Raw genomic sequence first — 27339 nt, forward strand, 5'->3', positions numbered from 1 at the left:
TACTCCCTCAGGGCTGTAATTAGGATTAAATGAGATAACGAATGTACCATTTTTAGGCCATTGTCTGCCACATGGTAAGTAATCGACAGGTGGGAAAAGTATGAGAACTGAAGTAAAGTGCTTTGATAAGGGACAGTAGAAAGAACCACATGAAAGTCTCTCTCCAGGGCTTAGGATGATTTTATAGGCGATACAGTGAGTGGAAAGAGCTCCATCCTACGAGGCAGGCACCCTCGGCCTTGATCCTAGCGTTGTGGATTAACCACGTGGCCCTGGACTTCATCTCTCCTGAGGAGGTTCACAGTTGTGTTCAATGAGGAGGCTTGACTTTCCAGCTCTCTAACCTTTTAGCTCTTCTTCTTATGCAAGGTGGTCTCCCATTAAGGAAGAGAGCTGATGGAACACTCCAAACCCATACTAATTGAGAAGTCAAGTTGTCCCATTTTCAGCTATTTTATTTTATTCAAAAAAAGAGCTCATTTATATTCAGCTTTCAGTGACAGGAATTAACAATGCCAGTCCCAAGGAAACCCCACAAGGAAGCAACCACTTTCTCATTCCTCCTGAGGACACGCCTTGAGAATTAAGCATAGACAAAACTTGAATTTTAGTTAGTCTTTAATATAACTCCAACTCTTTAGTAGTAAACAAAGATGTAAGTAGAAAACATCCAAACATTTTGCTATCAGTAGTTCTGAGCAGTCACAGTGGTCGCACTGTTGGAGCTGAGGTCACTCACATTTTAAGGAAACATGATCTATCCTGTTTCAGTGGAATTCATGCTCTGGCAGTTGGAAGGAAGAGGTGGGGCTTGTTTTGTGCAGACTATTCCCTTGACCATAGGCAGCTGACTTCTCTCTCCTTTTCTTGGCATTCAAAAAAAACTCTTTATTTGCCTTTTATGCTAAAAGTGCTCTAACATCTGAAGGGGCCTTTCCTTACTGAAATAAAATCAACTATACAAGTCATACATTTCGGGGTCTGGTTAAATTCCCTCAGCATTAGCAATTCGTAGAAAATTCATTGTTAAGAAGTTAGCACACTTGCATACCCGAAGGACAATTTAGAGTTCGCAGTACAGGGCTCTGTGATACAAAGTGCCTATAAGCAGTTTCCTCTCATATACTGAGGCCACAGTACTTCCCTGGAGAACAGATCCATTGTTGGCATAAACTGTAGTCACTGTAGGCTTCTCTGACAGAATATTCTGGATGCGGAGAACCTATTCAGGAGAGACAAAGGATTAATATAGAACCACCATACACCTGTGTCACTCAATCACGAATAATCCCCGTCTTCCACAATGACACCATGATTAAGAGGATATGCTGTTGAAAACTAGCAGTTACCAATCTTTTTAATGTTTAAATTAAAGTACTTTCTTCAACCTTCAAAGAAAGTACTTTCTTAAACCATCTAGCTATTTCATGCCAACACGGGATTTAGTGTTATTATAGTAATTGAGCATCAATAGAAATACGTCCACACTAACGTGCCTACTTTCATACGAACAAAAGTCATGTCATGTGGTGAGCTGACAATAAGCCAGGTATTTTAAAAATTGCCAGGATACCACATAGGGAGGGCACATGTCTCTATAAAAATGCCTTTTGATTAGTTGCCACCATAATTTAATACATCAAAAGATTACCCTTCTAAAAGTATTTGAACAATGTGAAATTTTGCCAATTATTGGCTTAAAGCAATTGTAAATCACTACATTAGTTCACTGCATTATTGGTTTAAAAGGACTAAACAAATTATTCTTGTGACAGTTTATTGCATTATTTGTTCAAAAACACTTGAATAATTAAGGTTGAAAAACTGAAAGTATAAAAACCTCTGATGAGGGAGGATTGTTCGGGTCATAAATGAGGAGCTTCTGGGCATTCGGATGACAGCCTATCAAGATGTCCCCTGAGGAAGGATCGATAGACAAATTATCCACCACTGTATCCAACTTGAGTACCTTCCAAATGAAAAAAATGTCAATACCGAAATGACATGAGCAACTTGATTAAATAATTTAGGTCTAATCTTTCCTGCCTTTATGCATGTGGGAAAATTATACACATCTCCCTGCTTCCACCCCTTTAACACCAATATTGCTTAAAGTAAATTTAATAAACTGCTTAAGAGTCACTTTTCATCTTCTCTGAAACTAAGAAAGTTGGGTGATAATCAATCTCTCTGAAAAATGACCTCCTTTTCCCTTAAAAGATGCACGATGATCAGTTAGCGCAAAGAACTCATTCAAAGCAAAATAAGAAATTCCTCATCAATCTGAAATATGTGTTGTCGAGCACGAAGAAAATATTAAGGGTGTGCAACCCAATTTCTACCTTCATTGATTATTGAAAGAACTGACAATATGCATAAATCTTCATTTCAGACTTCATCTATTAGTCTTTTCAATTGTGAAAATTCTTATTGGAATTCATCAGGTGCCATCGGTACTTCAAGAATGGGCTCTAAATCTGATTCAAATATCACTCTCAACCCACTGCTACATGCGATCACAGTCAGTCCTCATGACTGCTGGGAACAGGAGACGCGGCCAGTTAGAAGGTGGTAATAGTGCAAAACCCAGCGTAGTAACACTGGGATCCACGGTCTGTTCTAAGTGAGGTATTGCTATAATATAACTACGTAATTTCAAAGTATAATAGATTAATGTCTACTTTATATATAAAAAGAAATATTTTACCTTCAGTTGAGTTAAATTCATATTAGGATGTTTTTCCAAAACATGAATTTCATGAGCCAATGCATCAGCAACATAGATGTACCTTTGCAGAAAGGACACATGGGTTAGCGCTCCATGACAAGATAAAGCTTCATTAACACAACATGCAAGAATAAGCTTAATAACCTGCCAAGTTGTTAATCAATGATGGGCCCTCAAGGAATGCTTGATAAAGGTCAATTTTTATTTAAAAAATAAGCTTTCAAAATCAATTCAGTATTGCTACAAAAATCATGGAATTGTTCAATTATTTTTCAAAAGGTTTGTAAGGAAAAATAATACAGAATATAATTTTGGGTACAAAATCTGTGATATTTGCCACTGAACGGACAATAAAACAAATGTTTGGGTTCAGAAAAATGCTTTTACAATCCATAATATAATTTGATATGTCTAGGTATCATTTACATTATGGTACAGAACACATTTTACTAGAATATTTATTAATCTCATTAATATTTAGTAAAATATTTATTAACATATAGAGAATATTAAGAGTAAGAGCTAAGTCTCTATTCAGAACAAATCTGCCTACACCCAAGAAGGGTGAATTAATGGAGTACTTTATGGTAATTTTACTCATTGAATTGACTGCTCCATGACAACTGTTCTATTGGGCAATTAAAATGTGTAAAGCCATGAACTCAGTATTGTGACAGATATAAACATGAAGAAGACATAGCCTTTTCCCTGAAAAGTTTATAGTGTGGTGGAATGATCTGACTGCTTTGTACACATTAAACAAATAACGCAGCACAGTAAGTGCCATAAGAAACATTTCAGGTGTACAGACTAAAGAAGTATCTAACTCTTGAGAACACAGAAGGGCTCACAAAGGAAGGGGCATCTGCCATGAGATGGAAGTAGAAGCCGGATTTGAGGAAATGAGGACCAAACACCTTCTAAGAAGATAACATGTGAGCAAAGGCACAGGAGCAAGAATGAAAGAGGCACGTTTGCAAAGTAATGAGTTCTTTGTCTAAAGCATGGAAAGTATGAAAATAGTAGAAAAGGGGGTTGGAGTTAGCGTATTAAAGAAAGTCCAACCTTTTAACCTGCCTGGATTTAATAAGCAATTGGGTATCACTGAATGTTTAGAATAACAAAGAGGCATAATAACAAATGGTCAGTTCCATTCAACAATGACTGAGCATTTGCTTTGCCCCTGGCGGTGCTCAGCAAGAGTCAAATATCAAGCAGACAGAGCTCCCTCTTTGGGAGGCTCTTCAAGGCTAGTGGAATACAAAAAGACAAAATTGACAACAGTGACAAAAATAAAGTGGAAGTGGACTGAAAACAAGTTGGAAAACAGGCTCATACTCTAGCCAGAGAGGATGAGAAACTACACCAGGCAGGTGTCAACAACAGAAAGGAAAGGTGGTGAGAGTGAGGAAGAGAAGCTCAGGTAGAACCAACACGGCTTGCTCACTGGCTGGATAGGGATGGTGAAAGAGACGTTAAATCTGAAGCCCTTTCCATTTTTGTTTTTTAGCTTGAATGACTGGAAAGTTTGACTCTCAGAAAGATGAGAGTTGTGGAGAAAAACAGATTTGGCTGGAGAGGTCAAAATGAGTCAGTTATAGACAAATTAAATAATTACACATTCATTTTCTATAATCAACAAGAAAGAAATTGTGTCACAAACATAAAGACATTTAGTTGTCAAGGAATGACCAATTCATTTCATGTTATATTTTTATAGTTTAAACGTAATAGTAGCAAATTCTACAATGTGCTAAGGCAGTAAAAGGGAAAGTTAAAAAAGAATTTAACATCCTTCCTGTAGGCGGCAGTTGGACAACATAAAAATAGTGAGATAATTTTGGAGGGCAATTTGGCAATATTGACTAACGTTAACATTTCAAGAGATCTCTCTTTGAGAAAGTAGGTCTCTTTTGAGGGATTTTTCTACAGAAACACGTGTACAAATATGCAAAGAGGAGGGGTTCATTAGCGCTCAGCTGGCATTTGAACCCAGGTCGATATGACTCCAAAATCTAAAGATTCAACCAATGTGGTATAATGCTACCTTAGGGAGTTTTTCTTAAAAAATATTTAGATAATGTTCAGTGGTAAATGAGAAATACAAAGTGTTTTTTTAAGAAAAAATGAACTACCTATATATCCATCAACAGAGAACTGATTAAATTTAGAATCATCCTTATAATGGAATAATATACATCCAGTAAAACAATGACATATTTATTTAAAAGGAAACACCTACCTGATACTTAGATATGTACATATAAATATGATCCCATTTTATAAAAAAAAATTACATTTATAAAATTAAATTCTACAATGATACATATCAAAATTTAGATATTATATGTTAAATTATAGTACATATAACCATATTATATATAAATATATAAGTTTAATAATATATACAGAGGGTGCCAAAAAATGTACTTACATTTTAAGAGAGGAAAAAACTGTATTAAAATTGTAACAATATATACCGATAACAGAAGACGAATACAAGTCACATTTGACTTCTGCAATTACAAGAGGTGCTCAAAGTGGTTACCATCAGCCTCCAGACACTTCTGATTATGGCGAACTACTGCTTGAGCAACGTTGATCAAAGTGTCCACTTATATACAGTTTTTTTGGCACCCTGGTATAAACATTATATATATACATACATATATATGTATGTGTGTGTATGTGTGTATATATATATATATATATATATATATATATATATATACACATATGTATATATATATATATGTATATATATATACACGCACAAATCATAGACCCAAAATATCAAGTAAGTTATTTCCACCCTGAAAAAAAAAGCAAAGTGAAGAATTTGGCCCATGAACACGACTGAGAAGAAATGAAGCTACTTTTATAAGGGATCATACTTTTTATCAGGTGAAATATTGATCCCATTTGCTGAATCAAATCCTTCTGTTACCACTTTAACTTCATTTGGACTGTAGTAAACAACATTTGTCCAGTGTAAGTTCACGTAGACTTCCAAATACTTTAGGAAAGGATCAGAGAAATAGTGGTCATTGGTGGCATAGAAATGTGCAGGTCCAACAGCTACGATATCATTCACACTGAAAGAGAGAAATAACATGTGAGAGAAAATAAAAAGCCAGTTGGTCTCCATATTAAAGATTAGACATCCAGAAGGTTCACACAATACATGCTATAAATTTTTAGTAAGAGGTTTCCCAGGAAAGCTCAGTAAAAATCACATGGCTATCATTATATGCAATCTACTATAATATCATTTGCCAAATAACAATTTGGTATGGTACCAGGTAATTCGAAGACAGGTCATTTAGTAATTAAGGCAAGATTATTATAAAAAAGAACTTGGTGCCAACAGTATGTTTTTTGACCGAAAAAAGGTTGAGTTTAACAGCAATATATAAGGACACAGCTACACATAGTCTGGCGCTGGATAGAGCCTCCTTGGCTGGTGAGCTAGTTGGGACGCCAATAACATTTACCTAGCTTCCATTTACTCAGTTGCTGGATTTTCCTGAGTTTCTTTGCTTAGTTATTAGTCAAACTAAGGTTGACTGTTCAATTTCTACCTGACTCACGAAGCCAACCAGCTGAGAATGAATAGGCCCTCGATAAACACTTGCAGAGAGATGGATGATGAAATTGCCATAGTACAATGCTTCAGGTGAGAGACTTACATGCTAAAAACAATTACAGTTTTAAAACCAGTTAGGCAAGGGTGTTATTAAATTTAAATTCCCATTACCCAATGCAAAAATTTCTGAAAGAGCTGATTTCTCCTTTGTTCAAGGAAAAACACAGCTACAGAGCAGGTGGGTCTCCTCTTTCTGAAAGACCTCCATCATGCAGAGGCTGCCTGGGTGGTACTTATGCTCCTATTTATTATGAAGTGCATTTCTGGAAGACTGATTAGAAGTTACATGCTTGCCAAGGTAGGGAAGTAGAAATTAAAAATATTCATCAAATTCAAACTTTAAAGAAGCAGTAGAGTAATTAATGCAAGCTGAGCCAGGGAGGGACACGTGATTATTTGGCTGTGTTATCAACTAGTTGGGTGTTCTTGATTGGATACAAACTTCCAATTTGAATCCCTTTAATTCTGTAGGGCCATTAGCCCACAGCTATGAAAGCATTTTGTATTAGTCTTGTACGAAGCACACAAAATCCATATAAAGCAGGCCACTCCTCCTTGGCAGGACAGGGATTGTTAGTTGGGTGATGAGACATAGGAGATGGAAGGTGACAGCAGGAAAAATGGTGAGTTTGTCTTCTACTCCAGATGACCCTGAAAAGCATCTCCCCAGTAGTCCAGCATTTCATCATTTCTCAAGGGAGTCCATATAGAACACTGGTTATTATAATAAGGGACATCGATTTTCCCTGCTCTGCAAGGAAATTATATGCACACTAATGTGTGTGTGTGTGTGTGTGTGTGTGTGTGTGTGTGTGTGTGTGTATTTCAGCTTCTAAAAGGTGGGAAGATCACCATGGGGAATATCTGAAAATACTAGAGATAAAGTGGAGAATGAACCAAAGGGTTAAGTACCTTGGAAGAAGCTCATGTTGGATGGTTTTTAGATGCAAAAGAGAATTGTCTTCTTCTTCAAATTTAAAAATTTCCACTGTACTTTTGAATTCTGGGTGGTTTACAACAAAGAGATAAACTGTGTCATCTAAAAAAGGGAAAGAACAGAGTTAATTTCCAAGATATAACCATAGGACCTCTGGGCAGACACTGACATTTAAATACCACGGGCAAGGAAATGTTGAATGTCTAAGCTGTTAGGCAACCTAACAGATCATTCTCCTTCCCTGTCTTTCCCATCACTGTTTGTCTGGTGTTATTTCTGATCATTGGTCCCCTGACCTTTAAGAAAGAGTGTTTCCCACTCCACATACAGAATTCATGAATAATCTGTTTATAGTTTAACTCAAAAATATAGCTCTTTTTAAATGCAATGATAGGTATATGAAAAGGTTATGAAAGCTAAACATTCTTTCAGGTGTTAACTGTTCGAAATTTCAAAGTGTAGCATAACTTACTGTGAGCTGAAGAGGCAAATGATCAACTTATTTGTATGAAGAAGACAGAAATAATTCATGAGTTAATTGTTCTTCTCTTATTACAGATAGGATCCAAAACTATTTTCCATAGTCATTTACAAACCATTATACGTTTCTTAATATTGGTAGCTCATCATTTCTTACCACTGTCTATGAAAGTGCTGATACCATGTGGATTAAACGAAGCCAAATTAAACCCACGGCTGATTCTTAATTCCAATGCCCTCCGGTTTCCATCATTTAGATCCATTACAAGTATTCCTCCAGGCTTATCTGGTGCAAAACTGTGGAATCCTGGATATTTTAGACCCTTTTCAAAACAGAGGAAAAGTTAAATATAAAGGCTTAAACATTTTTGTGGACTATAAATAAATGACACAGACTTTGGTTAAAGTAGTTGCTTAAAGCTACAAACATAAAGAAAGCAGAGAGGAGACAATAGGAAAAATAATAAAGATGAACAATAACTGATTTTTTTTTAGTTGAAGTAAAAGATTAGGCATTTAGTCCCTTCAGAGGGTAACCAGAAGGTTGGTGCACTGGGAAGTACCAGGTGGAGTGGAGGGTGGGGATAAGAGAAAGTTTGTCTACTGACAGTTGACCTTCTTTGCTTCTACAAAGACTGGAGTCTTGGTAAATAGTCAGTCAAGCCTCCCCTCCTTGTCTCACACCCCATATGCAATCCATCAGCAAATCCTGTTGACTTTACCTTGAAAGTTCATATCCCTTCATAAGTATATGAATATTTTTCACCACTCTCTTCATGACTGCCCTGGTCCAAACCACCACCATGATTATGGCAATAGCTTCCTAACTGGCCTTTCTGCTTCGGTCTTTAACTCCCTACAGAAATCTAGTCTCACACGAGTATCCAAATTTTGTCAGATGATGTCACATCTCTGATCAAAACTCCCATCTCACTCAAAGTGAAAATTCCCACGATAGCCTCCAGGCCCTGTGTGCTCTGCCCCGCTCAGCCTCCTCCATCCTCCCGCACCCCGAACACTCCATCTCTGTCTGGGCCCTCATCTCCTATTAGTCTTGTCCTCACTCGTGTTGCTTTGGCCATACTGGCTTCCTGGACAAACCAAACACAATCTCACTTGGGGACCTTTATACACACAGTTTCCTCTGCCTAGGAATGCTTTCCTCCCAGAGATCTAGGGTTCCTTCCCTCAACTTCTTTCTATCTGTGTCAAATGTCACTTATTGCCATTTGACAAATATAAATATTTATACATATACTAATGGCAGCCTGACTCCACCTTCGTCACAGCTGTCACTCTCCAATGCCCCGCCTTACTTTATTTTTTGTTAAAGTGCTGCCACTATGTGACATATATTCATTCTCTCTTTACTGGAACATAAGTCAGGACTTTGTCTCATTTGTTCGCTGCTAGGTTCCAGGGCCTGGATCAGTGAATGGCACATAGTCTGTCCTTTTCCCACTGATTCCAAATGTCATCTCCATCATGTACTAGATCCCTGTTTGCTTGTTGGTCTAAGGGGACTCATGCCTATGCCTGGGCCAAAATGCTGCTTTTTAATTACTATAGCTTTTTTTATAACATGAGCTATAGATAGGTTGATATCAATATATATATGTACATACATATGTGTGTGTATATATATGTATATGTATATATGTATGTATAGCAATCTCCATATCACACCCATTGCTTTGCAATATTGTATATTTAAGATACAATAGTCTTAAATATTTCTGCTTATTTATTTTTCCTTATAAACTTTGAAAATTAAGTTGCTGTTCCAGATGGAAACTTATTATTGGTAACGACATTATTACTATTACATTTTCTATTTGGTTTTTCCTAGTTTATAGGAAAGCCACTGAATTTTATATGTTCATTTTGAATCCAACCATTTCACTGAACTCTCCTCTTAGGTCTAATTGTTAGTTAAATCTCTCGGATTGTTTTAAAAAAGGTACTCACCTTTTCTGAAAATAAGGGCAGTTTTGTCTTCTTTTACACCTGCTATTTCTTTGTCTTGTTTTATTGGATTATTAAGAACTCTAGTAGGTTACTGATGGTTATAGTATTTGGCGGCATTTTCTTCCTTTTCTAAATATTAATGGGAAGGCAGCTAATGTTTCATGACTAAGAGTGATGTTTGCTGTAGAATTCTGTAAAGTTTCCTTCTATTTCTGGTTTTCTTGGAGCTTTTAATCAGGGATGAGTGTTGAATTTTATTTAATGTTTTTTCAGCACTCACTGAAATAATCTAGGTGTTTTTTTTTTTAATCTTTAAAGTCATGCTTTACGCAAATTTAATATTCCAAAAAACGTCTCACTTTACACACCAAATTGGACATAACAGACATTCTCTCCAATTAAAAAAATATCCTAACAAAATTATATAAAATCAAGGCTGGCAGGCTCAGTAAGTAGAATAAACTGGAGTTATGCTATTGATACATGGTAATGCCACTCCAGTGCTTAAGAATCTCTATTCTTTATCAATATCCCATAAATAATAGCATGGTTTCCATGCACAGGAATCTCTACCAGTGATGGTGATAACTATTCATGGTTATTTTAACTATCCTATCATTTAAATCTGTTTTTCCTCTTTTTTAAAATTTTATTTTACTTTTACTTGCAGTAAAATACACATAAAGTGTACCATCTTCACCCTTTTGAAGTGTACAGTTGAGTAGTGTGAAGCACATTCACATTGTTGTTGAAATCTTTTTAATAGTCTAGTCTGTGTCATCCAATTCCTCATTAAGTGTGATGTTAGTTTTGAGGTGACCTTCAAACCCATAACTATGGTATAGGATGGGTTGGAGGGCCTAAAATGTTTGAAAGAAAAACAAACAACTGCCATGATGTATGAGTTATTCATTTAGAAAGGAGCATATTCTGGGGAATAATAGAGACAATGCTTAGTAAATTACAAAACAGCAGTACAGTAGGATTGTTTCTAAATTTGAAAAAAGAAAAAAATGTCATATAAGCAAGGAAGAAAAAAAGAAGAAATTCTGTTGACATGGCTATAAGATCACTGTGACTGTAATAAACCTCTCAGCTAAAATGGTTATAAATCTATGTACTTGAAGACCTCACTCTCCTAATTCAGATTTATTCCTATGGGGAGAAAGTCTTGAAACAGTTCAGTGCTGGATTACACAAGTCTCTAAGAACATCTCCTTTGCAAAAACTAAAAATAAAAACAACAACTGCCTTCAATTTTACTGAGGATTTTTGCATCTTTAGCTATGAATAATTTTGACTAGTAGTCCCAGTGTTTTTTCCTAAGCCTATAGACATATGTGCAAGCATGTCTATGTTTCGAAACAATCAAGAGTCCTACTAGAAATATCATTTTATTCATTCTGTGTAAGTAATTAACTAAAACGTTTTAAAACTGTATTTTAAAAATTTAATATAAATATTAGTGTTTCTGTCAAAGCCCACAGTATTTCTTTATTCCCTCAGTGGTAACAAGCAGTTGCTCACAGCCTTTCATGTAAAAACCATCAGGAGCCTGAAGAGTGATCTAACCCTCATTCTCATCTAAGCTGAGTTCTCTCACCTTTCTCATAAGTCTGACAACTATTTTATTAGTGTTGTGATTCTCTTCTAAAGCATCTCCAACTTTTTCACATCCTCCTGAGTCTCAAAGCCTGAAAATAACGGATGCTGAGAGGAAACAGAATGATTACAGGCTGCCTTCAAAGTCAGATATGAGGTGTGATCACAAAATACAGTGAATGTTTAAATTAAAAAAATATATAGTATAGTAAGAGACATGCTTTCCATTAATCCCCCTCAAAGTACTCCCCCTCTCTTTGAACATACTTATCCCATCGTTCTTGCCACTTTCTGAAGCACTTCTGGAAGTCTTCTTTTGTGTCTTTAGTTGTGCTGTCATGGCTGCCTTGATGTCCTGAATTGATTCAAAACGTTTACCTTTCGTGGTCATTTTGACTTTGGGGAAGAGCCAGAAGTCACATGGTGCCAGATACAATGAATAAGGTGGATGAGGACACACCATAATATTTTTATTTGACAGAAATTGCAGTACCAGAAGTGATGTGTGACACAGAGTGTTGGTATGATGGAGGATGAAGTAAAGACACTTGCAAAAGGGAACGTACAGAACTGCTTCAGAAAGTGGCAAGAATGATGGAATTAAGTGTGTTCAAAGCTAGGGGAGTATTTTGAGGGGGATTAATGGCAATATGTCTTTTACTGCAATAATTTTTTTTATTGAAACATTCACTTTATTTTTTTATCACACCTCGTACTTCTTCCTCAAGAAAAACCAAACCCATGAAGATGCCCAGGACCCTCCTCACCTAGACCCAAGCCAGGGTAGAAAGGTGGTCAGAAGTTCCTCATCAGCCTGCTTATACAGTTTTCCAATTACAGTGGATGTTGGTATAGGCCAGGATCACACTACCAATCAACTTTAAAATCTTTCTAATGTACTCGTACGCCCGTAAAGGTTATCATTTTTCAGCTCATAAGAATTAAGGCACAAGTGAAAGGTATAAATGAACTCAGCCGATGACTTTCCACTTATGACAGGCTATTCAGGGGGAAAATAAAGAAAGAAAAAGCATTGGCCTTGTCTAGGGAAGTTGGTATATTGTTAGAAAATAAATAATAATGGCAAGAATATTAGCCTCAAAATTAAATATTTAATGGAAAGAAAGGTAGATGCTGCATATAAAATAGTATAATGTAGTATTGAATACTCACAATAATACCCAAAATATCTTTTTCAATGACAAACTTTTAAAACACAGATTGCATTGGAACATTTTAGTGCAATGCAGTGGGGACATAAAGAGCAATAAATCAATTGACAACATTTTTTCATCTCTACATTTATATAAGTTTGAGGAAATTTTCCAAGATCCTGTTTAACCTGTCTTTTTTGCAGAACATAGTTTTCAAAGTGAGGAATTTTAAAACTAAGTTATTACTCTGCAGGCCTCATAAAACTCCCTTATAGCTCCTCCACTGAGATTGGGGAGGGAAGAAAGTACTCACCACACTAAAGAAAGCCAGACCATTGGGAAGTATGTCAATATCTTCAGAGCCAGTTTCTGCAAGTTCAAGAAATAGATAAATGTCATGTTCAAATTTTATTTGTTAAATAGAGCATAACTAGGACTTTGTTTACTTTATAAGTGTCTGTATCTTTAGGAACGATTCTGCTTTTTTCCTAAGGAACTACTCTCTTCAATAAACGTCAATCTAAATCCCTTCCTGCAGTGAACTTCTGACTTTAAATGTTAGATATTTTATGTTTACTCAAATCAAAGTCAAGTAGTCACTACATTTCCAGCAATAATACAGAAAAAGTTGACATCTGTACACTCTTATGATAAACATCCAGATGTCTGTACAAAAGTAATTGACATCAAGGGAATAGTACTTTCAGAATGAAGGGCTCATAGTCATTTAACCATGCAAATAGCCTTGTCCCTTTCTCTGCTCATTCAATCTGAAGCAAACATAGACATCTCTCTCATTATCAGAGATGAAACACCTGGGATTACATATTCCCTCTTTAAAAAACAATGCCTACTTGTTCTCATAAGCAAAGAAAGCTTTCTGTTTAATCTTTAAATTTAGGCTTTAAATTACAGGGGGGAGAAAAACTAGCAAAAGAAAATTAATGAGAAATACCATGCACCTAAGCCAGTTGAAGCTTCTAACGCTTGTCTCTGAGGCAGGCTACAATTACTATTGATTGTTTATTGATTGTCTGCAGTACACTCCACACAGCACAGCAAATAATTAGACATAAGACCTTCCAGCGGTCTCACTGTGTAAATTCCGCAGACAGATAATAGACCCAAACACAAGAAAAGAGGAATAAAAATGGCTTAGATGAAGCCAAATCATGACACATTCTTTGAGTCCACAAAATCCAATCTTCCCCTTCAAGACCTCTCCAAAGGATTTCTCCAAGATTATTTCTAGGTTGTCAAAAACAAACAGCATCTATCCAGCCATTTTGGTTTTGATTCATGAGTTTGCCTTTAGCCAGTTGCCTCCAGTGTTGCTTGCTGACTCTATTGTAGTGGAGAAAAGTAAAAGAAAAGAAAATGCCAAGAACTTCACTTCGTAAAGATGACCCGTCGGTCTGTTGCTCGGAAAGGAGATACAGATAAGCTTAAGCATGGTAGAATGGAAGAGCTTTTACCCTGAGGTCTGTGGATGCCTAAGGAGCCAAAATGGGTTTCAAAGAGTCTATGAACCTTTTGAAATTCTATGCAATGCAAAATGTCTTCTATATGTACAGATGAGAAATTGTCTGTGAAAAGGGTCTGAGCTTTCAGCATATTCAAACAAAAAGGGACTATGATACTCCAAAACGGACAAGAACCACTAGACCCTAGTCCCATGGTGGTTCTCAACTGGTAATGGGTAGGGACCAGAGGAAGCCTACACCACACACACACACACACACACACACACACACACACACACACGGAGAATTCTAGTCTAAGTTTTGCTTTCTGGAGCTCAATTAATTAAAATTTGTTGTTCCTGAAAAATTACTTTAGACAACTTAATCTCAATGTGTACATGCTTACACACAGCTAAAGATATACAGAAAAAAATTAACAATGTTTCTTTGGATGGTAGGATTGTGAGTGATTTTCACTTTCTTCTTTATACTTTTTTGTTTAAAGTTTTCCATGAATAATAGTATTGTTTTAATAATCAAGAAGAAAAATGTTTTTAAAATATATTTTCATGTCAACTCCATTGTAACTTCTTTCTGTTTAATCTTGTGTCTAATTCCAAGAAAATAAATAAATCTTACCTATAGCTATATTTTGAATATTTTCAAGGTCTATCCTCCCATCTTCATTTCTATAGCCATTACTACACTAGGTCTTTATCATCTCATATCAGCTCTTTGGCGTGATTACTGCAAGGGTAGTCAACACAGGGAAAATTTTTTCTTCAATAATAAAAATAGTAACAGTAGTAATAGCTACTAACATATATTGTTTGCCAAGTACCAGGCGCCATGTAACTATTTTGTATACATTATTTCATACCATTTTCATAACCCTAAGAAGCATTATCATTCTTTCTTATTTTAGAGTATAAAATATGGAGATTTTGAAAGGTTAAGCAAATAATTCAAGATCACTGGAAAGATGGGACTCGAGTCCTTTTGTTCTGACTTAAAAACACATCGGGAAAAAAGTACAACCTAGCATTTAATGAATTTTCTGTCAGAACCCTCCCCTGGTTCCTCTCTAAAGATACTTCACTTTGTAAATTCAATGGTGGTCAATTTAATATGTAGGCTTTTGCCCCCCCAAAATGTTTACTTCCTTGCCTCTCAACAAGATTTTTACCAATTCATATCCTGTACTTTGCTTTAAAACCTCTTTCAAAACCCTCTTTCTCTAGAAAATCTTCTAGCTTAGCACATCTGATTGCAATCCCTTCTTATTCCTTTAGCAATTATCTATCTGTGCCAGAGATGGCCAACTGCTCCCTAATCTCCACACTCCCTTTCTTCCTTTTCAGCTACAGCCACATGGCAACACAGCTACACACATTTCCTACCCGTTCTTGCTGGTACATGTGGTCATTTGTCTAAGTTTAGATTAGGGATGTGGTAGTAGTACAAGATGGAAGCAACTACTAGGTAAAATAAAGTAAAAAATCATAGTCACGTAAATTTTCTTTTTACCCTTTACTGCTGGGAAATGGCAAGACTGGAGTTCTAGTCTCGGTCGACAAGGAAGCAGTATGTTGCAGAGAGTGGTGTTGCTTCATTAGCCTTTGTCCTAGAACGACCACACAGGGCACAGTCATCTAATCACCCTAGGCCTATTTGCTTCTCTTTCAACTGTCAAGTAAGAGGAAATAAACTTCTCTCTTCTCTAAGTTACTTACTGTCAAATATAACAGCAAATCTGGCCTTGCCATACCCAATAGAGTATCCGGTATGGACTGTAGCCTATTATTTTCCACTTTTTTAGTTCACAGTCAGGTATGTGCGTTAATCACTCTAGGTGAAGAGACGATATAGGAAAGTGAATTTGCAAAAGTTATTTAACCTCTCTGAGCTGAGTCTTGGGTCCTTATTTCTTATAAAAAGAAAAAAGATATTATCTCACAGTAGTGGATTAATGTTGTTTTCCTATTTGTAGGTAGATCATAAAGTACTTGATGACAAGTGCTACAATTTTTAACGCTTTTTTTTTTTTAACCTCCCATGCAGCAGTTATTGTAAAGGTCTTGATTGCTAAGTATACAAAATCGTTACTTAACTCGAGACAATATATTCAAAATTTTGTTTTAGTCCAAGACTCTGAATGCCAGCATTTTCAAAGACATTTAGAAAATGTTTTAAACTTTTAAGCCGCAAGTAGAGTTAACTAATTCTTGTCAACATAATTTTTATTATTTAGATATTGATATTATGCCAAATCTTGGGTGTGTAAAAGCTTAATTTCTGTAAGACACACTGGGAAGGAATACAAAAATATGAAATAAATAGTGAACTTACTTTCTGTCCCAAGAAGGTGCACATTCTGTATAATATGAGGTAGATGATTATTATTTATTAAAACAGAAAGACATGAGATGATATGCTATGTATAAAGCACCCAAGAGTTACAAAGAGTTCATTTCCAGGCATGGTAAATGTAGCATTGCAGAGTGTGTGTGTGTGTGTGTGTGTGTGTGTGTGTGTGTGTGTGTGTTGATGAGGTAGAGGGGAAAGGAGAAGTGGCCTTAGCTCTTGGAGGGACAACTTGGCCTCTAGTACATGACTACTACTCTTTCCAAAGTGGACTAACAGGGAGAATGCTGCACACCATAAGAAGTTGCTTTTGCCTAGATGGGAAAGCATGCCCAGCACACTGTTATTCCTTGTAATCAAAGACCACTGAATAAGCAACTGTTGTTAAAAACATACAACCACAAGCTATTATTAACCATTATGCATCGCTAACATAGCATTCAACAAATGTTCATATAGTGTATGCTAACCACAGAACAAAAGCAAAAAAGAAAGGGAAAAAAAAGGGCTCAATTCTAATTAGATCTAAAAATGTCTCCCAAATGTGCTCCTAATCACTCATTGTCTTTGCTCTGTTGCCTTTTGAAGTGCCTCAGAGGCATTAAACACTTCACAAGAGGGGCCATAGGTGACATATTTCCTCATTCTTTCCAATTCCAGACAGCAGCTCACACACATCACAACATAAAGGTCACAAACATAGACAGACGCTTGTTCAGAATACAAATGTTGTTGGGCTTATTTTTCTCTGAGGAGCCCTCCATCCCAGTGAGTTGTAACAGCAATACATTTGGCAGTCTGTCCTGTAATGTGTCTGGCTGTGCCCTATTGTCTACTCTGAGACTTCAATTCACAGAAGGTGGGCTTTGCAAAGCCAAGGGCTGCTTAATAATTTGACGATTATTAATTCAGTAGCAAAAGTAACTTCAGAGATCACTGACTCAACCTCCCAACCTTGTACAACATTCCTCCCAGATGCCATCTGGCTTTTGCTTAGTGACCAATTCTGAGGGGGCTCTTCGTGATGGCAGCCAGAAGGCAGGATGCATTGCTGAGTGTCTTGGGATTCCAGACCTTAGTTCTAGAACTGTCTGCATTATCCAGCACAGATCTAGTCAATCTGGTATTTGATACACAATTTGTATCCTCCTGCTCTTTGGGCAATTGAAAAAGAGAAGCCCCAGAAGAAAGAAGTCAAAGGAGTCTGGAGAAGGGAGATAGGACTGGGAAAAATAGAAAAGGAGCAACAGAAAAAAAGGAGACAGAACATTTAAGAAATAGATGCGCAAAAAAGGAGAGGTGAATAACAGAATTGGAAAGAAACTTTGAAGTGGAAAAATCTCTTCTGAAAAATGATAGGGTTCATGAAAGTGAAGCCTTTCTGTTTGATAAGAAGGATCACTACTTTGTTTTTTCTAAAAGATCACTGTGAACTCTGTCTGGAGAGAACGTGGTTATAAATACGTAGGTACTGAGTGTAGGAGTGTGGCCAACTCGAGGGCAATGTAGCAACAATTATCAAAACTTTAAACATATATACTAACTGAAGGTCAGTCCCACTGTTGAGGATTTCTCCTACAGACAAACAAATACAAGAGCTATACACACCAGAATGTGCACATTCATTTGTTTGTAGGTGCAAAAAACAGCAACCACCAAATATGCATTAAGAAGGAATCGGTTGAATAAATCATGGTACGTGCAAATACTAAAAAGAATGAGGTTTACCTACATGTGCTGATGTGGAAAGCTGTTCACAGTGTGTTTGGAACGAAGCAGGTTGCAGAATATAATCTTAACACTAAGATGCCATCAGTGGAAAAAAATTAGAGATATATGTATGCATATATAGGCACACCTCATTTTATTGTTTTTCACAAATTGAAATCAAAGCCCTCTACCAGCAAAAGGATTGCAGCTCGCTTTATGGCGATACTTGCTTTGTATAGCAATGGTCTGGAATTGAACTTGCAATATATCTCTGAGGTATGCCTGTATTTGTTTGCATTTGCATTGGAAATATCAGGAAGGATAAGAAAGAAACTTCATCTCTTGGATTATGTCTGTGGGGGATAGAGATGTTGTTGAGAGATTTTTATTTTCCATTTTATAACTTCTTTTTCTTCTGTCTTACCTTCACTAGCTGACGACTAGGCTAATGGAACACAGATCTCAGTGGCCACATGACAAGGATTACAGAGTTTACAACACTAATTCAGAAAAGTCACTAAGCAAGTAAGAAAGCAAACAATAAACATAGGGTTATACTACTAACTAATAATTAACTAATTAATAATTAATACAGTGAGAAAAAGAGAGAAAAAGAAATACAGGGCACATCAGATCAAAAGAGGTTGACTGAAGAGCTTTGTTTATCTACTGTGACTTCTCCTCTGATAAACAGTAAATGCGTGCCAAAATACTGTTAATGAGTATTTGGCTGTTGGTGGCCAAAAACCGTAAGGTGTATAACAAGCATTTTCTCATGCTTACCAATGCCTTTAATCAGATGGCAGTTTGGAAGGTCTATGGATTCTACTTCTCCGGAAGCTTTAAGCCGATTCCTGTTTAAAAAAAAAAAAAATCTGTTTACGTATTCCCTGCTTTGTTGCAGAAAAGCTTTAAAAAGGCTTATAGCTATACAGAAAACACAGCCTAAGTCTAAAGCAAAGAGACGATAGAAGGACAACGGTAGGAAAATAAGACAGCACCAGAAATGAAGTTAAAATAAAAACACATATCACAGAGTTCTATAGGTGAACGTGGGTTGTACAGAAAGTCTGTAACTCAACAAATAAAACTTCTCAAGCAAATTTCTATGCAAATATAAACCTGGCACCAGGTCACATTTCTCATGGCTCTAGTGTTGTGGGAAGAGTTCCAGATGCAGAACCAGAAGTCCTGTCTTCCTTCTGAGGACTCCGGGGAGCCGAGAAATGCTCAGTCCCCTCTGCAATATGACACAGTGATTGAAGGTGGGGTGGGGGTTGGGGGGCAACAGAAAATGGCATTGTTCAGAGCCTGGCACGCAGAAGACACCCTACAAATAAAAATATTAAGAAATAAGTAGAGAGGGTCCCATCCCTACAACAATTTTTACTGGGGTGAGAAGGTTGGAAAGCACCACCTACTTGAACAAAACTATTTGCTGTGGTTGTTTTGCAAAATCCAAAGTTCAGAAATAATGAGAAAAAGTTGAGCTGTAATAAAATATTTTTTAAAAAATCATACAGAGGGGGGTTGACACAGTGTGAGGGATATAAATGATAAATGTCTAAGTATTACATTGTTTTGTGCACCAGAAACTAATAAAAAAAATCAAACAAACACTACCAAAGGAAAATAAAATAAAATAAAATATCCCCCCCTGCCTTCCCACCCTGGAGTAGAGGGTCACAGAGACGTGTCCAGGAAAAACACATCTGGGACCTATTGTTTTGAAGGCCACGTAAGATATAGGCTTCCCCCCTTTTTTCCTCATTGTCTCACATTCCCTTTCTGTTCTCTATAGTCACAAATAATAACATAGCGTTCACAGAGTAGCTTATATTTTTTCAAAGTGGTTCACACATCCACATTTACGAGACCAAGGGACAATTTGCCACTTGTCTCTCTCCTATTCATATCCTTGACAGCCTCTGACTTTCAGACACCGAATATGCAGGAAGCTGCTGGTTTCTCAACAAAATGGAAGAAAGCCGAGGCCTAGATAACCCGGAGTCACGAACAGGTGGTGGCAACTGCTACATATGTCAGCAATGCATATCATACATAAAGTTTCTAACTAAAATGTTAATCTGTATGTATCTGGAATCATAGAACTCAAATAGCGTTAAATTTCCTGAAATAAAATAGCCATAAAGTAACAATAAATGGATAAAATAAATAAATAATATACAGTTGTAAGAAAAATTAAAACAAAGGAAATAACAAATAAAATGTAAAACAAAGCTATAGGACATACAAGAAATCTCACATTTCCAAGGTGCAGGAGTGATTTAAAGGGGAAAACAAGTGTCTTTAACCTAATGTAGGAGTGGCAGTAATACTAGTGATGAGAATGCTGTTTCTGGTCATCGTAGGTGGTACAAGGAAATCAATAATAAAAGCAGTTAAAATGTATTGATTCTCCCACAATTCTATGTGATTTACATGAATGCATCCATTGAATTCTTACTACAACCCTAAGAAGCAGGTACCATAATCCTCATCGTAGAGATGAGAAAATGGATTGAGACGTGAAGCCACCCTCCTGAGGTTTGGAGCCCAGCTGGGAGACAGGGCTCTCATCTACTCTGGGATTTTTCTCAGAAAGGAGTGAAGAGATCTGTGCTTCTGTCTTAGCAGTAAGACTGCAAGGCACATCGACAAGTCACTCAATCTCTCTCTATGGGCTTCAGTCGTCTTTGTGTATGAAATCAAGATGAGACCGGAGAACTTCCAAGGTTCTGCTGATATTGTAGGATTCCTGAAACAGGTGTAAATATGTCAGGAGGTCACAGCTGCAGTTGTCAAGTTTCTGTATCACTCGTTTGGGTGTGAATTTTATACAACTTACTATTATGCCCATTTGACTATATAAAACCTGGGGTAATGCTGATTCTATCTACCTTTCTCAAATATAAATGATATGGATAAAATAAAATTCAGACGTGTTTGAACAGTTTAATATGCGGTATTTTTCAGAGTCACCTTAGGTTTGCATAAATGACTGATGATTGTACTTTGCTCATAGGGCAATCTTCGTCAACTAGTTTAGTTGTACAATATCATCTCTAGATATGCAGACTGAACACTATTAACACCGAAGAGGTACACAAAGTCTGTGCACAAGTTCTAGTTAATCAAATCAGGTTTTCTTGTCTTTCTTTTACGATAAAAGAGAGGATTTTGCTTCCATCCATTGTGGCCCATCAAGAGTCTCAAATTCTTTCTGTAGAAAACTGCTAGGCTTTTCCTGGCAGAACTGTCAGTTCCCTATTCATCAGTGGACTTCTGCATTCCAGGGTGGCAAAACCTGTTAGCTGACAAACCTAAAGCCATGCTCACCCCCTTTCTTCCTTGACCTTCTCCATTGCAGAGGCAGGCCACCCAAATATTTGCTTTCCCAGGCTCCTGTGTATTTGGGGATAATCATATGACCCAGGCTTTGGGGAAAGATATTTTTGTTCCTGATAGAAGCAGACAGAAGAAGAGAGTAAACTGGCATCACTCTTTCTCCCTTCTTCAAGATCTGACTACACATACAGTGCTTGGGACTATGGCAACCATTCAGCATCCTTAACATGTCAAGTGTGGGATTATAAAGCCATCAGTAAAGGATCTACGAACAAAAGTATAAGAACCTAGTTCCCTGATGTGATCACTGACTCAATGGACAAGCTCCAAAATGCTTCACCTGCAGAGTTTTTATCATGTGAGAAAAATAAGCCCCCTTTGTATAAGCTACCATTAATTTGATGTATGTTCTTGCAGCTGAAAGCACTCTTAAATGATAGTAGATTTAAGAAGTTTGGTGAATATACAAAAGAGAACTATACAAACTTCTTTGGACTAGCAAATCAATAAGCCTAAATGTATTCATGCTAAAATAAATAAATAAATAAAAAACATAAATGGTACAAACACAAATAAGTGATATATTTGTTACAACCTATTTGCTCCCTAATACTTTATGTCCATAGCATGTTTATGAAGGGACTAGGTCAGAGATGGAATAGCTGTTGCTCCTCTGCTGTCATGCAGACATTGTTAATAAATCACAGAACTCTTCCCTATGACCAGGAGCTAGCCTCAGACATGGACACGATGTTCCACATAACGACTACCAGTCCATAAAAATGGACACTCAAGATAAAAGCTATTTGCCTTCTCTGTTCTAGGTTCCTTTTGTTTTTCCCATGTTCCTTTTCTTTTTCATTAAAATTTAGTTATTTGCCTTTTAGTTACAAGTATTGGATAGGTATAATACAGGAAAGAATATACTCATATAGCGCCTTCATTCAACTGAGCCAGCAATCCTTCCCCAAGTGACGGCCACCAAAAACACGTACTTCAGCGTTCTTAATCTGAGGTCCAGTGACCTTCAAGGAATCTATGGGGAAAATTAAGGGATCCATGAACTCGGATGAGGAAAAATACATTTCTATTTAAACCTTTAACTGAAATTGAATATTTCCTTTGATGATGACCGTGGGCAACAAATCTTAGGACTTTCTATTAGTACCTGTAACTCCGTCATTGATAAAATTACAAACATTGTTACATCACATGGCAGTTGTTGTAGACGTCTCAAAATACCATTTATACTCATCACTACTTCAAAATATCTACTGTTAGATATTCAATTACCTCTAGATCTATTTAAGGCTTTAATAAAGAAGCCCAGGTCATTATATCATATATTAGATTTTAAAAAAGCTTGGCAACAGTATTTAAGTATTTAAATTAGTATTAACTTAAATAATATTTAACTTTGTTGTGTAATCCTGTGCACTTTATTTTATGCATTTATAAACATAATGTTGAAAAGGAGTCAAGATTTCACCAGACTGCCAAAGGGATCGATGGCATAACAAGTCTAAGAACACCTGCTGGGACATCATTGTCATCATAGGTAACTGTTACTGAGTACTTACCATGTGGCTGGCATTGTTCTAGGACTTGATAAGAATGACCTCCACAGCCCCATTATGGAGCAGGTAGTATTATTATCCCCATCCTACAGATTAGGAAACTGAGACACAGAAAAGTGAATTAAAAAGCTAAGGTCTCAGGTAAACAGTAGAGTTAGGAAATGAATTCAGGCTATCTGGCCACAAAGCATGAACCATCAGTCATTATCATGAAATCGATCAATATTTCTTTCACTCAGAAAACAGTATTACCCATCCAGAGTGGAATGAGACAGGGGCGGTTAGCTACTATCTTGCCTTATTGGGTGGTAGCAGTAAGGGGGCCCCAGACTGTGGTGCCAACATGTCTTGAGCAAACTGAACAGTCTTACCACCAAGCATCACTATATTCCATATCTCATTCCCTTTGAATTTACAAGCCATTGATGGGGCTTTATCTTTTTAGTACAGACTTAAAAAACAGGTAGACAGGGGCTTTATCTTTTACATACAGACTTGTAAAATGCTTTGGAATTCACCCGTAGGGCCCCTGTAATGCTTGCACTTGGTAACTAAGAATTTGTGTTTAGGCCCGCAAAGCTGCGGAATATCTGTTCCAATGGCAGAAACGCTAGGAGGCTGTGGGGGACCTGGAATCAGAAGACCTGGCTTACAGTAGAGGTTCAGCACTAACTAGTTAACCTCTTCCAGCCTCAGTTTTCACATGTGTAATATAGAAAGGAAGACATATATGAAGACTTAATGAAGTCATAAATGTAAAATGACTTACTTTCCAAATGTTGGTAAATGTACATTTGGGTTTAATATAAAGAACTTTTGAAACTTCTGACACAGTGACCAGCACATTATAGTCACACAATAAATAAGAAGGATGGTGGTTTCAGAAGAAAGAAAAAAAGCCTGACCCTTCAGAAGTATTCAAAAGCAGACTGCATAGCTTCTTGGGGGAACTGTCATAAAAAGCGTCAGGCAAAAAGCAGACTGTTCAGATGCTTGTTTTGGGGATTCCTGCCCACACACAGGTCTCTAATGCACTCAAGACTCTTAATTCACTCAAAGGTATGTACTTTGCAACAGGAAGCAGCTGGCCTGGGGATATTTGTGCATTTCTGTTTTCTCTTTTATTACCCAACAAGGGAGAAGTGGAAAAGTCAGGTGTGATATGCCATCTTCCCCTGGGAACCTTAGCCAGTTACAGTTCAGAAGGAAAGGGACAACTTTGATTCCATTTATCCATCTGGGACATACTTATGCTAAAAAATTACTCATTGTTTATCTGAAATTCAAGTTGAAATTTAAGTGGGCATCCTATGGGAGAGAAATAACTTGATTGCCAAAGTACTATCTCCAAAAAATAGAGCAATGAAATAGCAGGTGCCAGATTACAGGAACAAAAACAAAAACCTGTTTTTTGAAGAGCCTTTCCTTGTGGAGAGTTGGGAACATGCTGCCTGTAGAAATAGATTCTAAGGGTCTGAAAGGAGAAATGGTATGCACTCCACCAAACTCTGTAAACAGTAGGTACTTGATTCTGCAATCATAGGGTCACCAGATAAAATACAACATGCACAGTTAAATTTGAATTTCAGAAAAAATGAATGATCTTTCAGTATGATTATGTGCCTAGTATTGCATGGAATATACTTATCCTAAAAAAGGATTCATTGTGTATATGAAATTCAAATTTAACTGGGCATTCTGCATTTTTATTTGCTAAATCTAGCCACCCATCACTCATCCCAACATTCTCACATCAGCTGCTTTGGGGCTTCAACTATCCAATGAACAGACCACCCTATAAAGTCACTGCTGAATAAAGTATATTAGTCAAGTTTTTATTAAGATGCATTCAATTGTAAATTACCTATCAGCTGTATTCTCTGTTAAGTAAGCTTTATTTACTTTTTCTTAGATTTGCAACAATAACATTCCTCATTTCAAGGGACTTAAATTTAAAATCTTAAGATTAATAAGAAAAGTGTTAACTGAGAAAATTTCAACTTGTAGAAACACTGGTGGTTTGAACATTAGGGACAACTTAATCAGTTTGTGAATTTTAGTGATCTTGCCTTTGAAACTGAGAACTGGTTAGATCATACAAAATCATCCAACTCAAGAATGTTCTGGGGGCAGCCGGATGGCTCAGTTGGTTAGAGCACAGCTCTGAACAACAGGGTTGCCGGTGCGATTCCCACATGGGCCAGGGAGCTGCACCCTCCACAATTAGATTGAAGGACAACTACTTGGAGCTGATGGGCCCTGGAGAAATACACTGTCCCCCAATATTCCCCAATAAAATTTATAAAATAAAATGAATCTTAAAAAAAAAAAAAAAAGAATGTTCTGCAGAGCAGGATGGGCATTTACATTGCATGAAAATTAAGGTCAACGTGTCCATTCCTACCTGTAAGCTTCTTCTCCAACTCTAACCACACCCCACTCCCAAAACACATGCACACACTGTTCCTCCTCCTTCTATCCCTGTATTTGCAGATGAAGTTACAGCTACTGGACACTAGAGCCCAAAACTCTGGTATATCACCTATGACTTACCTTCATTTCTGGAGTTCCAGAGTTTGGGGCCCAGTTATTATTTCCAAACTATTTCCAAACTACTGCAATACCTTAACTAGTTTCCCCATATCTACTTGCTCTCCATTCTAGAACTTCTCAACTCTAACTCCCTATTATAATAAAATTATCAGGAACACTTTGTTAAGTAAAAAACTACTCGTGCCTGCACCCCACCCAGACCAACCAATATCACAATGTCTGGGGATATGGCCCAGGCAGCAGCCCTCTAGGAGATCTTAATGTGCAGCCAGGATTGAGAACTACTGCTTTACTTCCATCCATCCTTCCAGATTCATCTCCATACCGCACAACTGACTGTGCTTCGTATGGTTTCACAGGTCCTTGTTTAAAACAAACAAAAATATGCAACAAACATCAATAGTTCCCCTTTGCCTATCAAAGTAGGCCCCAATTTTGTAACTTATATTTAACCATCTCAAAATCTAGCCTTTCCCCCACCGCTACTATTCTCTCGCCTTCACTTTATGCTCCCCTCAAATTATTCTATTGCTAGTCTCCAAACTTCCTCACCTTATTCCCTTTCATGCTGCCCTGTCCATCTGGAATGGACTCCTTCATCCCCATTCTGTGTTTCACCCAACCTCCAAGGCCAATGTCCAGTGTCTCTCCCTACTGAACTCCACCTTTAGGGGATGTAATCTTTCTTCCTTAAGCCTGTAGGGGTTGGTTGTACCTGCCCTGGACATCCTAATGTATATATTTGTTTTTTCTCCTTCCCTGTACACTCCTTTAGGGTGAGGGTTGTGCTTTTGCTCTATTAGGGGATTCTAGGAAAGCACACCATTCACAGGAGGTGCTCTATATTTCTGGAATTCTTTTGCACGAGGCTTGTAATATTTGAGTTGGTAATTTAGGAACTATGATGTCTACCCACCCGCGTTTTTTTTCATTATAAAATGTGGGATGGACTGGGCTTGTGCTGTTTGGCATTCTGACTTCAGGGTTCCCGAGTGAAGACATAAATAAGGAAGTGATGTAAGAATAGTAGCCGAATATCTCAAATATCTTTGATTCACAGAGCCAAGACGAGAGAGTTTCTCACACTATGCACGGGAGAGATGGAGAAAAACTTGATTAAGACAGAGCTGGTTTGGGCAACAAAGAGAAGTAGCACCAAAGACCTGAAATAAATCTTTATAGCTAAAGTTTCAATGCATGAGAGATGGTTTACTTTTCAAGTTAAAGCACTAGGTTTGCCCTTGAGTACTTGCAAAGCACTTGCTTGTCAATCTAGGTAGAAAAGAACTTTGCAAGCAGCAAAGGGTTATAAACTTTCTAGAAAGTCTTGAGATTCAGCCCAACCTGTGCTGGGTTTTGCCGGAAGTTGGGGTTCGGATGAGGGGGTTCAACCAGCTGGGGAACAGAGCCTCAAGGGCTCCTCACCCGGCCTCGATCCCCGGCGCTGAGAAACCCTCCACGGCCTGCGCGCTCTCCCGCAGCCCGCGGCCACCTGAGTCTGGGGACTCGCGGGCGGGGAGGGCTCCCAGGGAGGGCGTCCCAGAGCCCGGTGGCCGGGCCGGGCGCCCACGGCTTGGTCCGAGAGGGCCCCACCTACCTGAGCGCCAAGAACCTCTCGCCCAGCAGCGCCAGCGCAATTCCCAGCAAGGTCAGACCCACCAGCCGCCCCATGGCGCGGGAGCCGGCGCCGCTTGCTCGGGCCTGGCTGGGGAGCACTACGGGCCAAACCGCGTTCGACTCCCGCCGCGCGGGGCCGCGCTCCGCCCCGTCTCCGGCCTAGGCCGGTTCCTGGCCCGGGACCGCGGCTCC

At 37.8% G+C, this 27339-nt stretch overlaps 1 protein-coding gene across 1 annotated transcript; it reads right to left on the bottom strand.

Moving 5' to 3' along the window:
• Positions 1–600: 600 nt before the first annotated feature.
• Positions 601–27339, bottom strand: LOC109446397 (serum paraoxonase/arylesterase 2). Its single transcript, XM_019729744.2, has 9 exons — positions 27128–27339; positions 18836–18906; positions 12829–12884; positions 7949–8114; positions 7287–7413; positions 5623–5823; positions 2708–2789; positions 1841–1969; positions 601–1222 (listed from the first exon to the last, which is right to left on the bottom strand). Exons 1-9 carry the CDS (start codon positions 27199–27201, stop codon positions 1064–1066), a joined length of 1065 nt encoding a protein of 354 aa, XP_019585303.2. The 5' UTR covers positions 27202–27339; the 3' UTR covers positions 601–1063.

Source organism: Rhinolophus sinicus, linkage group LG09 (assembly GCF_036562045.2).
Source record: "Rhinolophus sinicus isolate RSC01 linkage group LG09, ASM3656204v1, whole genome shotgun sequence".
NCBI lineage: Eukaryota > Metazoa > Chordata > Mammalia > Chiroptera > Rhinolophidae > Rhinolophus > Rhinolophus sinicus.

What these genes read in the sequence shown, in the direction of transcription:
- LOC109446397 (XM_019729744.2), bottom strand. Translation starts at nt 27,201, where the DNA reads ATGGGGCGGCTGGTGGGTCTGACCTTGCTGGGAATTGCGCTGGCGCTG. An exon ending in CAACATGAGCTTCTTCCAAG is followed by an intron (nt 5,824 to 7,286) that starts GTACTTAACCCT and finishes TCTCTCTTTCAG; the next exon opens with TGTGAATGATATCGTAGCTG. An exon ending in TGAATTTAACTCAACTGAAG is followed by an intron (nt 1,970 to 2,707) that starts GTAAAATATTTC and finishes TTCATTTGGAAG; the next exon opens with GTACTCAAGTTGGATACAGT.